Source organism: Fistularia commersonii, chromosome 12 (assembly GCF_037954325.1).
Source record: "Fistularia commersonii isolate RoL2024-O1a breed Wild chromosome 12, RoL_Fcom_v1.0, whole genome shotgun sequence".
Lineage (NCBI taxonomy): Eukaryota > Metazoa > Chordata > Actinopteri > Syngnathiformes > Fistulariidae > Fistularia > Fistularia commersonii.
Genome location: NC_141295.1, coordinates 4,820,582 through 4,837,253, shown reverse-complemented (window position 1 = coordinate 4,837,253; position 16,672 = coordinate 4,820,582). Strand labels below are relative to the sequence as shown.

At 46.3% G+C, this 16,672-nt stretch overlaps 2 protein-coding genes across 3 annotated transcripts; one reads left to right on the top strand and one right to left on the bottom strand.

Moving 5' to 3' along the window:
• Positions 1–637: 637 nt before the first annotated feature.
• LOC147228419 (equilibrative nucleoside transporter 2-like) lies at positions 638–7,087 on the bottom strand. Its single transcript, XM_086156540.1, has 12 exons — positions 7,040–7,087; positions 6,198–6,246; positions 6,013–6,094; positions 5,356–5,495; positions 5,103–5,242; positions 4,847–4,981; positions 4,057–4,154; positions 3,839–3,979; positions 3,635–3,746; positions 3,468–3,553; positions 3,197–3,393; positions 638–2,048 (listed from the first exon to the last, which is right to left on the bottom strand). The coding sequence occupies exons 2-12, from the start codon at positions 6,233–6,235 to the stop codon at positions 1,937–1,939; spliced, it is 1,281 nt and encodes a 426-aa protein (XP_086012666.1). The 5' UTR covers positions 6,236–6,246; positions 7,040–7,087; the 3' UTR covers positions 638–1,936.
• Positions 7,088–9,215: 2,128 nt separating this feature from the next.
• Positions 9,216–16,574, top strand: LOC147228418 (E3 ubiquitin-protein ligase pellino homolog 1-like). 2 transcript variants are annotated; one of them, XM_086156542.1, is made up of 8 exons: positions 9,216–9,422; positions 10,120–10,184; positions 11,784–11,938; positions 12,925–13,054; positions 13,521–13,622; positions 13,715–13,912; positions 14,900–15,088; positions 15,187–16,574. In XM_086156542.1, the coding sequence occupies exons 3-8, from the start codon at positions 11,862–11,864 to the stop codon at positions 15,763–15,765; spliced, it is 1,275 nt and encodes a 424-aa protein (XP_086012668.1). In that variant the 5' UTR covers positions 9,216–9,422; positions 10,120–10,184; positions 11,784–11,861; the 3' UTR covers positions 15,766–16,574. The 2 variants fall into 2 exon arrangements, with proteins under 2 accessions (XP_086012668.1, XP_086012667.1); XM_086156541.1 differs by lacking the exon at positions 10,120–10,184.
• The last annotated feature ends 98 nt before the right edge of the window (positions 16,575–16,672 follow it).

The following is a 16,672-nucleotide window of genomic DNA, read 5'->3' as shown; positions in this document are numbered from 1 at the left end:
GCGCCTCAAAAACACCTCAATTACAGCCATTTGACATTAAAAACAGACCTTATCTGTGGTTATTGTCACACCAGTCCTGAGATTCTTGTAATGTTTACGGGGGCTAAGGAGCAAACGCGGTTAAAACATGCTAACGGAATAACCGCAGCAGCCATTAGCTGCTAGCTAAAACACGGCATCAAAATGAAGGCTATCCTCGCTCCAAACGACGCTAAAACAATTACCAGAGTTCTTCACGGGAGTGTGAACTGTTGTTAAATTACAGTATTATGTCCCTGAAAGCGAATAAGAACAGAAGAATATCTGTTTAAAGATGCGAGAGCAAACTAAATAAAGCTATGAGGGAGGTTAGCGCTGTCAGGGCAAGTATTATGAATACAAGCAGGCCTTGATTTTATGCTAAAAAATAAAATAGACGAATATGACAAAAATTTCATGCCAAAGTGCAAATGAAGCTACCATAAATCCCACTAACAGTGATTCTACTTGTCAGAAGGGTTTTATTAAATTAGAAATATAAGAAAAACAAACCGCCGAGAGACGACTTTGCTAAAGTTAGCAACTCGTCGTCAGTTTTGATGATTTTAAATAAATCAAACAACCAAGGTTGAGTAGAAAATACCTATATTTAATAAGAAAATCTTGAGGTTTTTTTTCAAAACAGTATAAAAGCACACAAACAGATATATAAACAATAATAAAAAGCATTTCAGTAACAGAAACAACTAATTTGCTACTATTACTTCTACCATAAAAAAAGGGCCTCCAGTGACAAAATGATGTTAAATAAAAATCAGGTTTTCAGCAGTTAGCTTTTAAATACATGATAATAATTTTAATAATTTTTGGAATGCATGTGCATATTTTACACCACCAGCAACAATAATAATAATAATGATAATAATAATAATAATAGAAAGCAGATGTAACATACCACACTGTATATCTGCATATGGACAGTGTGCTTACTCCAATACAGGCTGTCAACTCTAGTACAGAATTGAAATATAATTAATGCCAGATACAAAAACTATTTACCACAAAGTTCAAGTGTAAAAACAAAACAAAGCTAAATGAAATTATCCCTTGCAACTTGACTGTGGTTATATTTCCATTGGTTGGGTGTTGTGGTTGATATTTAGTTCGGGTGTATGTTTCGATGTTCTGATTATGCATTTTTTATTATAAGCCTGATTATGACGTTACTGCCATTTCTGTCATTTCCAAATTTGATTGTGCAGGGAAACGTTTCCTGATCGTGCACGACAAGAAACTTATTTTGATTTGGGACCGACAGCACCATGTAGTGGTAGTTTGGTGGGAGCGGAAAATAAGCAATGCGACCTAAGGGAGGTATATACATCAACTGTACATGTGACAGATAAATTTTGTGTTTTTCGTGGTTTGGTGAAAAGGGGACTCACCTGAAAGTAAAAAAAAGGCTGTTTTTTTAAAAATAAAAAAACAAAACAATTTATGGTAGAACCTTGACTTATGCATGCTTGAGCTCAGTTTGTTTGCCCGTCCAATTTAATTTTGCCATTAAAATGAACTGAAACGCTATTAACCGAGCCAGACTTCTTCGAGATCTATGTGAGAAAAGTGCACTTAAATAACAAATAATATTCAAACAATAATACATAATAGAAGAATATGGTTGAGGACGCGGCGGAGGCGGAGTTTTTCATTTGGTGCTCCGTCCTTAGCTTACTGGCTACACACTTAATGCTATATGTTGCTAATTTGCACACTTTTCTACCTAAGCTATCATGAGCTGTTGCACTCGTAAGTCGAGGTTCCGCTGTATATCAGAAATGCGTCCCTACTGTGTTCTTTTCCTGCAATTTGTAGTGAAAGTGCTGGCGTTGAAGTGCTTCGTCCTTCTTTTCCCCCTGATGGGACGAAGGTGGGGGTCCGTCTTGCCGCCCCAGGGGTTTCACACCAGGCCCCCCAGCAGGAAGGACAAGGACGCCCCAATCGCCAGGCCCAGGACCAGAAAGAAGGTCATCAGGGAACCGGCCGTCTCGCCGTCTTTGTGCTGGACCAGCCTGCGGACACACAGAAACAGCCCGTCGCTCATTTAAAGATGTTACAGGTATAGTAACAGCAGAGAAGGTCAAAGGGAGCTGCATTGTGTTTTTGTAGAACTAGAAAAAGCATATGACAGCGTGCCGAGAGATGAGCTCTGGTATTGTATGAGGAAGTCTGGAGTGGCAGAGAAGTATGTTAGACTGGTGCAGGACATGTATGCTCGCTGTGAGACACTGGTACGGTGTGCTGTAGGGGGAACCGAGAAGTTCAAGGTGGAGGTGGGACTCCATCAGGGATCAGCTCTGAGCCCGTTCTGGTTTGCAATGGTGATGGACAGGCTGACAGATGAGGTTTGACAGGAAACCATGAGGTTTGATGACATTGTAATCTGTAGTGAAAGCAGACAACAGGTAGAGGAACATCTAGAGAGGTGGAGGTATGCTCTGGAAAGGAGAGGAATGAAAGTTAATCGCAGCAAGACAGAATATATGTGTGTGAATGAGAGGAACTCGGGTGGAACGGTGAGGCTACAGGGAGTGGAGATCAAGAAGGTGGAGGATTTCAGATACTTGGGGTCAACAGTCCAAAGCGTAGGAGAGTGTGGAAAAGAGGTGAAGAGACGGTCCAAGCAGGTTGGAATGGGTGGAGAAAAGTGTCAGGGGTACCAAGAGATAGAAGAACATCAGCCAGAATAAAAGGAAAGGTGTACAAGACAGTGGTGAGACCAGCGATGATGTTTGGACTAGAAACTGTTCCAATGACCAAAAGACAGCAGGCAGAACTAGAGGTTGCAGAGATGAAGATGTTGAGGTTCTCTTTGGGAGTGACCAGGATGGAGAGGATCAGGAATGAGTCTATCAGATCAACAGCACATGGTAGATGTTTTGGAGAGAAGATCAGAGATGGTTGGGTCATGGACAGAGGAGGGAGAGTGAATATATTGGTAGACGGATGCTGGAATTGGAGGTCTAGATGAAGACCAAAGAGAAGATTGATGGACATCATGAGAGAGGATATGAAGGTAGTTGGTGTGAGAGAGGAGGATCCAGGGAAAAAAGGATTAGATAGAGAAGGTGGATTCACGGTGGAGACTCTCGCAGGGAAAAGCCCAAAGAAGAAGAAGAAGACGGGCGTCATAACAGCGAATGTACGGCGTCCCACTTACTGCGGCGCGTAGGACATGCAGAGCGTGGCCAGGTAGCCGTTGGAGAAGGCGAAGAGCGCGACCACGGCGGCGAAGACGAGGTCGTGACGCAGGAGGACGGGGAGTTTGGAGCCGGGGATGTTGCACACCATCACCAGGGGGACGAAGACCAGCCGGGACAAGACGGCGGCGGGCAGCAGGAGGCTGTCCTTCGCCGGCTGGGAGAAGGAGAAGACGTGAGCGGCCAATCGGAATCGGAGAACGCCGCTAAATTCGAATCCGCTCTCCTCACCCATTGGACGAGGGTCGGGGCGCCGCGGCCCGCCAGGTCCAGGGCGTTGAAGACGACGAAGCAGCAAACGCAGGTGAAAACTTTGTCTGCGTGGAAAATAACGGGCACGATGGGATTGCGTTGCTATGACGACCGCTAAAAGCTAAAACGGCGTTTGGCGGCCTCACCCCAGGCGGGGGCTTCCTCCCGGTAGACGCTCTGCACTCGTACCGTGATGACGGGGAACACCGACAGGGTGACGGCGAACACCAGCGTCACACACACCGCCACCTTCCATATCTGACACACACACAACGGCGGCTTCTTGTAAACAAAACGCGATTCTGGTAAAGAGGATTGTTATTTTTAAAACTCGCGAGATGTTCCTTCACCTTTTTGAAGACGTCCAGGACGGACAGCCGACCTGAACCTGGATCTGCGTCCAGAATGAACCGTCCGGTGCTGCTGAGGAGCTCCTGCTCCTTCTCCTCCTCGCCGCTCCGACCCCCGCGCAGATAAAACCGGGCAAATTCCTATCATAAAAGAAAAAAGGTCATTCGATTTACAGATATTTCGAGATGTGTGTGTGTGTGTGTGTGTGTCTTCTAACCAGTTGCGGCAGCAGCAGGTAGCAGAGCAATGTTCCCAATGTCGCCAAACAGGGGGTGATGAAGTAACCCAACGCCGCTGAGTCTTCGTCTGCGTTACCTGCACACACACACACACACACACACACACACACACACACAGACACACACACATGCTGGAAACTTAGCATCTTAGTACTAACTGTATTGCTATTATAGATATTATAATATTAATAAATATTATACATCATTATATGCATTTTTATATTATATTGAATTATATTATATTATTATAATTCAAGAAATTTCCCACATGAGGATCAATAAAGGTTATTATTAATCTCATTCATTTTGAGATTAAATTTAAGGGACAAACCAAAATTAGAATTCCTGCCTGCAGCCATCAGACTGTGAGTGTCATTATACATATATTTTCATATACCTTTAATTTTATTTTTATTTCTTTCTTTGATCTTTACTGTTCTCTTTATTTTTTTCCATTACTCATTAGTTTTCCGCTTTATTCTTATTTTATTTTGATTCTTCCCCACTTGAATCTGTAGCGGGAGCTGCTTTTAACTAAAAGCAATTCCCCCCCCGGAGAATCAATAAAGTATTCTGATTCTTAAATGTCCCTAAAGTAGCAATATGATTTACAATAACTGAATACATTAGCAGTAAAAGACACGAAATGACAACAAAAAGGCTATAATTGAGCCAAAATTAGCTAGAAGTGATCAAATGATTAATTGAAAGTGCAGCTGCTGCCCCATTGGCCGGCCGAGGTGATTGACAGGCGAGGCGGCCACTTACAGAGGATGGAGAGGAGCATGGCAGCGGCGGCGAAGATGCCCGCCAAGCCTTGGCCACTCATGAACAGCGTGCTGTAGCGTGCCGGAAGCAGGCTGACCACGCCGAAGAGGCTGCTCTGCAGCACGGCGCTGAACACTATACACACACACACACACACACACACACACACACACACACATACAGACACGTTCCTTTGCGTTAGCAGGATATTATCATCCGAATTGGGATAGACTTGCTCTGTGGCGTTTCCACCCACTGTTGATGAACCATATGGTTGCCATGGTGATGGAGAAGAAGGTGTCCGGCTGCATGGGCACCTGGACCAGCACGGCGGTGAGGGAGAAGAGGAGGAAGATGACCACCATGCTGAAGGCCACGCGCAGCCGCTCCGTCACCCTGGGGACGGGAGCTGATGTTAGCGAGTCAAGGGAGGCGTTTATTTTCAGAATTCTTCATTTTTTGCAGATCATGCTCAGAAACTAGACACCGCCTTGTTTTGGTCCACGTACCACTGGTACAGGAAGGAGTTGAGCAGCGTGAAAAGCAGCAAAGGTAGCTGGGAGAGCAACGCCATCCAGCTGTCATAGTTGTAGTCTTTGTTGGCTCGGCCAGACGTGTCGTTAGTGGATGCCAGACGCCCGTTGAAGTACTTGAATGAGGAGTGAAAACAGAAAAACATGCTAATTTAGCTCGTACCTGTTTGCTAACAATGGAAACGCGATATCCGATTATCGACTACCAGCGACAAAATGACGTATTTAAATTAATACCCCATTGCTAATGCTAACAGGAAGGAGGGAAAGCTGCTAATGCTAGTAAGATAGTACTGTGTTATTAACACTCCGGGACACCTCTGGCATTGCTGATGCTAACAGGAAGGAGGGAAAGCTGCTAATCCTAAACTAGTACTGTGTTATCAACTCTCCAGGACACCTCCAGGATTGCTAATGCTAACAGGAAGGAGGGAAAGCTGCTAATGCTAAGCTAGTACTGTGTTATTAACACTCCAGGACACCTCTGGGATTGGTAATGCTAACAGGAAGGAGGGAAAGCTGCTAAAGCTAGTAAGCTAGTACTGTGTTGTTAACACTCCGGGACACCTCCGGGATTTTTTATATTAAAACCTCAAGCTTTGATTAAGGTGAGGATGGAGATGTGATTGGAACCTGAGAGGCCGTGATGAAGAAGTTCCAGGGTAGCAGAGTTCCCAGGCCGAGCGCAAAGACGATGACGGCGACAGCATGGCCGCTGAGGAGACGCACATCGGAACTGACGTTAGATGGCGCCATATCGTAAGCTTGCAAAATATTAAAAAAAAAAAAAAAAACACACAAAAAACAAACAAACTCACCGGTCAGAGGGCGGAAACTGTTTGTTCTTGCTTGACATCCTGGTGCTTTCTGCATACACACATACGCTTTACTTTGACGTGTACATCCTCGTTCACATTATAATTCGGCTTATAAAAGACTTAAATGACAACTGACTGCTTCATTCTGTGCACATTCACGGCGGGGTGGGGGGGCATGTAGCTTGTGGAGACGCTGGACTATTTTCTAGTGGTTCCACTACGATATAGTATTGTGCATGTACATGCATGAAAACACACACACACACATATATATATATATGTCAGAAAACAACATTGGTGCCGTCCTCATTTATTGAATGCATCTTACTATCGCCTAAACTCTAGCTCAGATATGTAAAAAAAAATTAAGAAGTTAATTAAGAAATTAAAAAACAAAGTTTTTAGAAAAAAAAAACAAAAAAAAACTTTACCGGCTTTTGTTACTCAAGGGCGGCGACGTCATAACACGGGCGGTGACGCCATCCCTATCCAGCCGTTTTCTAGCGCGCCTAAAGTGACGTAATCCAAACGCGTTTGTTATTTTGAAGGTTATAATAACAACAACAAAAACAATAATAATAATAATAATAATAATAATAATAATAATAATAATAATATGATTATAATTATGACATATACAAAAGCTCATAATTTTTTTTTTTTCGTTCAGCTTCCAAAGGCAAAGTGCAGAACAGCACGATCTCCCGGTGCCGGATGTCCTCATTCAACGTCCGTTTTTTTACCTTCCGGTAAAAGAATTAAAACGAAGAAAAGCGCCACATTGACCTCAACGACAGAAACTTCCAGAACCGGAAGTCCATCACGGGACCGGCGGAACTCACCGGAAAGTCCGGGCTCGTGCCGTCCGCTCGTGTCCCCGCGCCGCTTCTCCCTCGGTGAACAGAATCAAAATTGCGCGCGCGTTTTGGCGAGAGGGGCATCTTCATTGGTCCTGACAGACCACAAGACATATAGGGGGCGGGGCTTCGCGAGGAGTTAAAACGACATACAGTACAATTTACCCTCCTACTTCCTGTTTACTAGTAAGCAAGCTAGTTAGTCGGTGAGATAGATAGATAGATAGATAGATAGATAGATAGATAGATAGATAGATAGATAGATAGATAGGTGGCTTGAATTAAGACAAATTAAGCTAACCCAGGAGAAGGTCATTTCAAGTAGAAGATAAACACTATTTTCCAGGTGATACCAGTAGGGCCACATATACACACACACATACACACACATGACATTAACATGGTCAATCTTAAGACGAAAGACTAAATCTTAAAATTCATTAAAAAGTTTTAAAATGTAATTCCATCATACTATCATATCAGAAAGGTAAATAAAGTCTCTGGGGCCTGAGGCGCCTACGGTGGTCATGTGACCACCAATCAGCAGCCAGCGGCGATAACGTTGTTAGCATGGTGAAAGGTGTAGGATTGTAGAGTTGTCACGTCCGGGGAGTGCCGTTTGAACATAGGCCCCGGGGAGGCCCAGCCTGGTTGCTCCTGTTCTGCATGTTTAGACAATGAGCGTCTGTTTGGTTTGAAATAACAGCCTGGGTCTACTTCTCCTTCTCAGCTTAGAGTCAGAGTCCGGTTTCCCGTCTTGCAGCAGATGCAATCGCTTGCACATCAGCACCTCACCCTCTGGAAATCTTGTTTAATGTTAAACAAGTGTTGTAAACCTTTTATTTTCAAATGGAGTTACATCCTGGGCCGATTATCTCCCAAAATAAACATCTGGCCCAGCTGCTAGACACAGCATTTCCCCATGAAGGTGCCCTTTTTAACAGGTTTAAGGGATTGTAAACAAAATCTTTGGAAAGAGACTGTGATTGTGTGTCCCAATTCGATACATCACAACTAATTTATTCTACAACACCCTGGAAATAATGAGAATAATTGTACAAGATAGCATGGATAGGTAAAATATCACACATTATCATATTTATTCATCACGATTAATTTAGAATAAGAATAAGAATAAGAATAAGAATAAGAATAACTATATTTATCCCGATGGAAATTGCTGTGTCAGAGTTACAAGAAAAATATAACCATAATAAATGATAGTAGAAAATTGTTGAAACTGTATAAAAAATAAATATTTATAAATAAAAAGGAGAGAGAATAAAAAAATTCAAATAACCTATAAAGTGTCTTAAGTAACAAGTGAAAACTATAAAGTGTCTTCAGTAACAAGTGAAAGATAAGGAGTGCACAAGAGTATGAAAAAATATTGTACATGTAGCCGTTATGAAAAATAAAATTGCATATTATACCCTTCTTAATTACCAGAATTAATACGAGATATCACATAAGTAAGAAATGTCATGTCCTCATAAAAGTTGCCAATAATTCATAATAGCCTAAACTCAATGATTACGGTTACCGTATTATCATTATGAATTAATTTGTCATGTTAAATCAGGTGGGTACACTTCCGTCAGAAGGCAATGAATAAAGAATAAGTTACTCTCACTGATTTGTCGGAAATGTTTTATACTCAAAAAGTTATATTCGAAAATTTTATATTCATAATGGATGTTTTTTTTTTAATTCTAGAAATAAGAAAGAAATAACTAATATTTAGCTTTAAATGAACATGTTATTTTCTGGCACCCCATCAATACTGGATTCGGGAACTCGAATTCTAATACAGGCTATTGACCAAAAAGTAATTTTTTTTTTAATCCAGTATCAATTTATCTTAGAAAAAAACAAACAATTTCTGCGCAATAGCTTGTGGATATTATTGTTCATGTAAACACAGATTGAATTGACCAAAGCGCTGCAGAATAAAAAAGGTAAAACAACATGAGATGACGAAACACGTAGGAAAAAAATACATTTTTAACATTCATCTTAAAAATACAATTAAATTGGAGCCATTCCTGCAGTTTGATGTTTCGTTAAGCGCACGGAGGAAACCGGAAGTAGAATTCACAACAGCACGTGTGCCGCCTCTTATTTTGAAAACCCCACCGGAAGTGTAGTTCCTTATCGGACGTTGGCGGAGCAGCCGGTCCACAGTGTGGGGACGGTAGCGAAGCCACTGACTTTCGTGTTTTTACAGCTGACTTCTTTTTTGTTAAAAACAAGTTAACATAACTAGATTTAAATTCATCAAAGTTCTCCTCCGGGGAGCTCATAGAAGTAACCGGTAACCGGAACAAGAAGATCTGATGAAAATGTTTCCGGACGAGCAGTAACTTCGGTGAGTTCTTTTTCCCCCTTTCCAACGTTAGCTTAAAAAAAAAAGAAAATAAGTTTTGTTTTTCGAATTGTGAACTTTAAACATTTCATGAAATCCAGCCCGCGTTTTAATTCATGATAATTTAAAAGTTTTAGTTGTTCTCCCCGACAACATCGACTTTGTGAAGCCACGTAAAGCTAACTATTATAACGACGTAACAGTGAATTAGCCGAGCGGCTCGTCCGACACACTAAGTTCCAAAAAGCTCGAATCTTTTATCCGATTCTCTTCCACAAAAACTCGGGTGTTTCCTTTAAAACCGCATTTGTGCTCGTAACTGAGTTTAATACACACTTTCCGACTGGTTTGTCATCTTTTTTAGCTGGCACCCACACCCCGGCGAGGCTAATGTAAATAGTCTTTGACTAAACCTTCAATTGAATGTAATTAAAAGTCCAAAATAGCCTATTCGTCCGCTATTCCACCCACTTTGCTGTTGTTTGGCCTCAAAGACACCCACATTAATAACCCCTTTAAGACGTGTAAACACTCAAATATCAGCTTGAACCACAAGAAATGCATTATTTTCCCTTGTTTATTTAGTTTTTTGTGTTGTAAGGTTGCCAGCCTTTTGTCCTGTGGCTGGCAGTGACTCACTGCATTCAGGTGCTTTTAAATGTGAACCCGTGCATCTCATTGAATTGCGCTGGTACTTCAGGTGTCTGCTGGTTCCGGCCCGCGGGTTTTGTCAGAAGCTCGTCCGCCGACAGAGACGTGGAGGCGGTGGGTTTGCCGTGCATTGTCTCCCCTCTCCGAAGCAGGTCTCCAGCCGTGCCGGCGGTTGACAGGCCGATCTGTCCGGCTCCGTCTGGCCCAGCTGCCCTCCTTTGTTTCCGGCCTTCTGGACTGATTAGCATTCACCATCGCAGGGAAGCATCTGTCCCTGCAGACGCCACTTTTGTCCCTCCGCTCCATTCTCCCCATCCCCCTTTCAGAAACTTCCATTTTTTTTCCACTGTCGTCCAACTCAGAGACACAGCAATCCTGTTCTCTTATGTTGAGGGAAGTTCAGCGTCTCCGCTCAGGTTTGTCTCAGCGAGTAGGGAAGTCCAGCTGAAACGGCGTCGCCACATTTATTAGGATCCATTTAGGCGTCTGGGAACTCGACGCACCTACGTAATGCCGCTAGTTAAAACGCCCAGGCTTTTAACGTGTCAAAGGTCCGGAGGAGCGGACACGTTCAGAATCTCTGGATAATTGCGCCTCCGCAAGAAATTCACTTTAAAACGTGTTTATGTTGAGAATAAATTCAACATACAGCCAACAAACCACTGATTTTATCTGGCAGAAAGAAACGCCGCTCCAACCTGACGAACGCTGGCGAATGAGTTGAATAATCAAATCAATATGGCGTGGTATTTTTGTAGTAAAGCCATGGGATGTGAGTTGCAGGGGGGGTCGTGGGCGGGGCAGCGCTAACGGTGTCGTCCGCCTCATTGTCCCGGGGTACGTCTCCGTCACACGAGGAAACAGAGGCACAAAAGGGCCGGTTGTGGCGTGAGGAGTGAGGTCACGCTCGGAGTCGGGGTCCCCCTCCGCCGTCCAGCTGCGGGCGGTGAATGGCCCTCTGTTCCCCCGCAGCTGACGAGGCTGACAGGTGATCATCGGCCTCCTTCGCACACCGAAGCGGCCGGTTCATCCCATGACTTGCAGAAACATCTACGAGTTCTCCCCCGGTTATCATATTTGATATTTTCATAGGAATTACAACTTAGTTCTCAAAGCAAGTCACTCCAGACGAAGAGAACGATCAAGAAGACGCCAAGATGCCTCCTAGAAACTTTTTAATACGACCAAGACTGAGAAAACACCTAAAAGCAGCTGGGGCCAACGACGGAAAACATCTGCAAAGCAGCAGGTTGTAAACTTGAAGCACTTCCTGGTACAGGGTGGGGTCACCGTCCAACCACGGCGCGTGAAGGTGTAGGACGCCGCTCGTCCTGGTTCCTCATACCTCGCCGCTGTTGCTGAGCAGAAGTGGCGGCGGCGGTGGCGGACCCCCCCCCCCCCCCCCCCCCCCGGGGTGACGCGGCGGCCTTTCGACATCAGAGCTCGTGAGCGCGTGAATGACCGGCTTGTTTTTTTTTCACGACACAAAAGGATTATAACATCAGTTCCAGTGATTCACACAGACACGGATTGTTTTAAAGCCGGCAGCCCCCGCCGGTGTCCCGCTGTGAGTGCGGACATTGTGCGGAGACGATGTGGGTGATCGCCGCCCACAATGGCGTGCCGTCAAAGCCGCCGTGACGTGTGTGTGTGTGTGTGATGCCGTCGCGAAAGTCTAGCCGTTAACGGGGCCGCTTGTGGTTGTGTCCGCAGGTGATGCACACGGGCGCGTGGATGGAGGCCCTCTGAGGAAGCGGCGTGCTCTTCTAACCCTCGCAAAAGGACGCACACATGTTTTCACTCGACCAGGAAAACATCTCCACCTCCACCAAGGGGAACGTCAAATATGGAGAGCTCATTGTGCTCGGGTGAGACGCCAGACCCGCTGCAGAGCCTGCATTCGGTGCACACACACACACACACACACACACACACACACACACACGGGTCAGGTGATTAATCCTCACCTTCTGCAAGTTGTGAGCATCAACACGGCGGCCATCGCTCCTCAGGTGTTCAGATAAACCACCAATCAAGGTGATATTGATCAGTCCTCTTTTTATCGATCGAACACTTTGAATGGAATGCCAGGGTCCGGCCGGGAGCAGGGATGCCGAAGATCTTTGAGTTATTGAAATATTGATCCGTTTGATTGGCTCATGTCCGCCACCGTCCTTCAAATCCGCCCTTTTATTTCTGTGTGTTTTCCCGGCATGTGAAAGTCAAGGCCGTGGGTTTATTTTGCCCCAATCAAGCTGAAGGTTCCTGGAAACCGCAGCTTTCCTCGGGCTGTGGACGGGAGGGTCGAACCGGGTTATTTGCTTTTGTCAGTCAGTGGAAACCCGTGAGGGGCCATTACTCCGGTCAGAAGGAAAGTCGGGTTTGAAAGCGCCGGCCCGCCAGTGATCCTCGGAGCCAGCGCCGTCTTATCTGAAAGGCAGGAAGTTTGCATTCCCTGCTGAAAGAATGGCTCTTTTTTTTTTTTTCCCCCCAAATCCCTGAGCTCGCTTGTTGACTTAACCTGCTGTCCCGCAGACGCCCAGGCGTCACGGTTACCTCAGAGCGGAACCAACGCTCAGGCCACAACATCCATCTTTTAGCGGTTTAATGTTGGCCGAAGACAGACGAACACATGGAGCGACTTAATCTCACACACACACACACGACAGCGATGCAATGATCAGCGAATTCAAACACTCAGGGTTTTCAGTCTTCCTTCCTGGTTCTCGCGCCGCTCCAGTGTAACCTAGCTTAGCATAGCTAGTCATCTGGATCTGTTGTCTCTGGGTGAGGATGAGTTTATTCTGCTTTCTCCCGTATTTATCCCCGGCTTCCTCCCCCGCGGTGTGTTTAGGTGCAACGGTTCGCTGCCCAGCGGCGACAAGGGGAGGAGAAAGAGCCGCTTCGCTCTGTGTCGGAGAACAAAAGCCAACGGCGTGAAACCCAGCACCGTGCACACGTCGTGCACGCCTCAGGCGGCCAAGGTCAGAGGTCGACACACACGTCCAACCCCCTTCTCTGTTCCCCCGCCCAGGAACTCGATACCGGGTGCGATCGTCCATCGACTGTCTGATCATTACGCCGCTTATTCACTCAGCAGCTCCACGTGGGTTGAAAGATCTGCCGGACTTCGTAGGTGGAGAAGCTCGCCGTGGTTTCAGTCCACGATATGGATGAGATATTTTTAGCCTCTGATTCCTGGAGGTCTTTTAGAGGCCAGAGTTATATTCTCTCCGGTCCGATGAATAACCCGCCCACTTTTTACTGCTGGTGTTATTGCCTTCGGTCTTGTAACATTTCGATGGACTTATGGCATCAAGGACTTTGCAACCAATCCTTGTAAAGTGTAAGGTATTATCATGATGTTGAAATCCTCCCGTCTACCCGCAGGCTGAAGAAGTGTGTGAGCGTTTCCCTGCGACACCCACTGACTCTCCTTCCCTTCTGCAGGCCATCAGCAACAAGGAGCAGCACAGCATCTCCTACACCCTGTCCCGGGCGCAGACGGTGGTGGTGGAGTACAACCACGACGGCAGCACCGACATGTTCCAGGTTTTATTTCTACTTAAAGGAAAAAGTAAAAATAAATAGCGAAGACGCTAACGCACCCGCGCGCGCGTGTGTGTGTGTGTGTGTGACGGCAGATCGGGCGTTCCACGGAGAACCCCATCGACTTTGTGGTGACGGACACGGTGCCCGGGGGTAAAGGCCCCGTCGACGCTCAGATGGTCCAGAGCACCATCTCCCGCTTCGCCTGCCGCATCATCTGTCAGCGCGAGCCGCCCTACACCGCCCGCATCTACGCCGCCGGCTTTGACTCGTCCAAGAACATCTTCCTCGGGGTAGGACGCCGCTCAACCTGCATGGATTTTCACACAATCACAGATGTCACAACGGAAACAAACCACCCACGTTTGACTTGGTTCACACCGGAGACTGCGCTTCGCACACACACACACACACACACATATTTCGGTAAACAAGCACACAGCAACAGCAACGCCTTGAATTATGGGTTTAGTTTCTCCCGTAACTGATTAAGAAATTAAATTTCCCCATTAAAATGAATTGAATCCCTTTTAATCGGTTCCAGGCCCTCTGTATTGTGTTCATGTTTTTAAATAAAAGAAATGTACTTCATAAGTAACAAATCATGTGTAAAAAAACTAATACCACATAATAAGAGAGAATGTACTTTCCTTGAGGACTGGTTAAAGATGCCAGCGGCCGCAGAGGAAGTTGGGGATGTTTTTAATTTGTTGCTCTTTCCTTAACTTTCTGGCTACACAATTGGTGCTACAATATGTTGCTAAATGTAATACGCAGACTTTACTTACACTTTATGTCTAAACTTCATTTATGGACGGAATGAAGCCGCTCCTCTTTTTAAAACCATCAAACCGTCCCTGGCGGCTTTTGAGCAACTCCTCCGTTGACGTTCCCGCCGTCCGTCGCGCCAGATCCCCGCAAATATCTCCCGTCTTCTCACAGATGATGCTTCCCGTCACCGTATCTCACCGACAACGATTTCTCCATCTCTTCACGGACGAGTCCAAATCACGCACATCTTGTTTGTGATTTTCCATGATTTTCCCTGAGCTAACGCTACTAGCTAGCTAAAATGGCACTTCATGAACAGCGACGGCCACGCGGTTGTCAAAACGCTCGCTCCTGGATCCGGGTTCATATCATAAAGCAACAAACAAGTCGTATCTCAGGAAACTCCTAAATGAATGGACTCATAAGTCAAGGTTCCACCGTAGATCCGTATTTCAGGTTTGCATCGTAAAGTCACATGTATGTGCGTGTTCCTCCTCTCGGCCGCGCAGGAGAAGGCCGCCAAGTGGAGGATGCGGGACGGCCAGATGGACGGGCTGACCACCAACGGCGTCCTGGTGATGCACCCGCGGCAGGGCTTCAGCCAGGAGTCCAAGCCGGGTCTTTGGAGGGAGATCTCGGTGTGCGGCAACGTCTTCACGCTGCGGGAGACCCGCTCGGCGCAGCAGAGGGGCCAGATGGTGGGCACTCGCGTCGCATTGGGCCGAAACATCCGGGGCGATTCGGGAAGAAGAAAGATCTCTGAGTGTGAAAGCTGTGGATGGCGTGTCTCCGTCAGGTGGAGGCCGAGTCCAACGCGCTGGTGGACGGCTCGCTCATCGATCTGTGCGGCGCCACCCTGCTGTGGCGAACCGCCGAGGGCCTGTCGCACACGCCCACCGTCAAACACCTGGAGATGCTGCGGCAGGAGCTGAACGCCGGGCGGCCCCAGTGCCCGGTGGGCTTCAACACGCTGGCCTTCCCCAGCCTGCGCCGCAAGGACATCCTGGACGACAAGCAGCCGTGGGCGTACCTGCGATGCGGCCACGTGCACGGCTACCACGCCTGGGGGGGCTGCCGCGGCCCGGAGGTGGACGTGGAAGCCCGGGAGAGGGAGTGTCCCATGTGCCGGGCGCGGGGCCCCTACGTGCCGCTGTGGCTGGGCTGCGAGGCGGCCTTCTACCTGGACGCCGAGCCGCCGACTCACGCCTTCGTCCCCTGCGGCCACGTCTGCTCGGAGAAGACGACGGCGTACTGGGGGCAGATCCCGCTGCCTCACGGCACCCACACCCTCCACGCCGCCTGCCCCTTCTGCATCACGCCGCTGGACCTGGAGGCCGGCAGCGTCCGGCTCATCTTCCAGAGCCCGCTGGACTAGAAGCAGCAACCTGCTTTTTAGGGGTCCAAAAAAAAAAAAAGGGGGGGGGGGGGGTTGGGGGCGTGAGTCTGAAACTTAACTTTTAAGTTAATTTAGAAAACAGTTTGAAACTGATTCAGGTTTGCTTTTGAACAAAAACGCAGGAGAGTATTCCGCGGTTTGATCGGCCTTAAACTTTATTTATTTCTCTCTTCGCTCGGGTGTTTTTTTTTTCATAAATCAATGCAAATTTTTTAACAGCGATCTTCACTGTTTACTGTCATGGTTTGCCTTAAAAGAGCCACCAATGCCGCGAGATGACGGTCGTCAGGGGTCTCAGAAACCAAAATAACATTTTTTTAATTGTTATCTTCTCAGAATTGAAGTGGCTTTTTCTCTGCGACGCCGTCGGCGCTCTCGACCTACTATTTTCCCGATCGTCGCAAAAGAAGATCTCTATCTGGGGAGACTGCCTGACGCTGCTGTTTTGGAAAAATCACCTGCAATTAATATTTATGTATTTATCTTTATATCTTTTTTTCCCAATAAAACAAAGGTTTACTTCGGACAGAAATGACTCTTGTTATATTATTGTTCCTGTTCAAGCTACATGTTTGAGCTTCCCTGTGCAAACGTTTACTTCTAGTCGTGTTTATTTAAGCTACAGTGTGTGTGAAAGACTCTTAGCACATTTATTTTTTTAGCAGACATAGAAGACGCAAAGTGTGCAAACCGCTTGAATCCGAGCGTAGCAAGTGGTTAGACTCCTTTGTCCACACGACGTGTCGAGCCCAGTTTTCTGTTCTCCCTCAAACGAACTAAAATCAACCGTCTATCACACGGAAACAGTACAATTATTTTAATGAACTTATTAAATGCATACCAGTGTGACAGGACTTAAACTTTTTTTGTTTTGATTTCTCCCAAA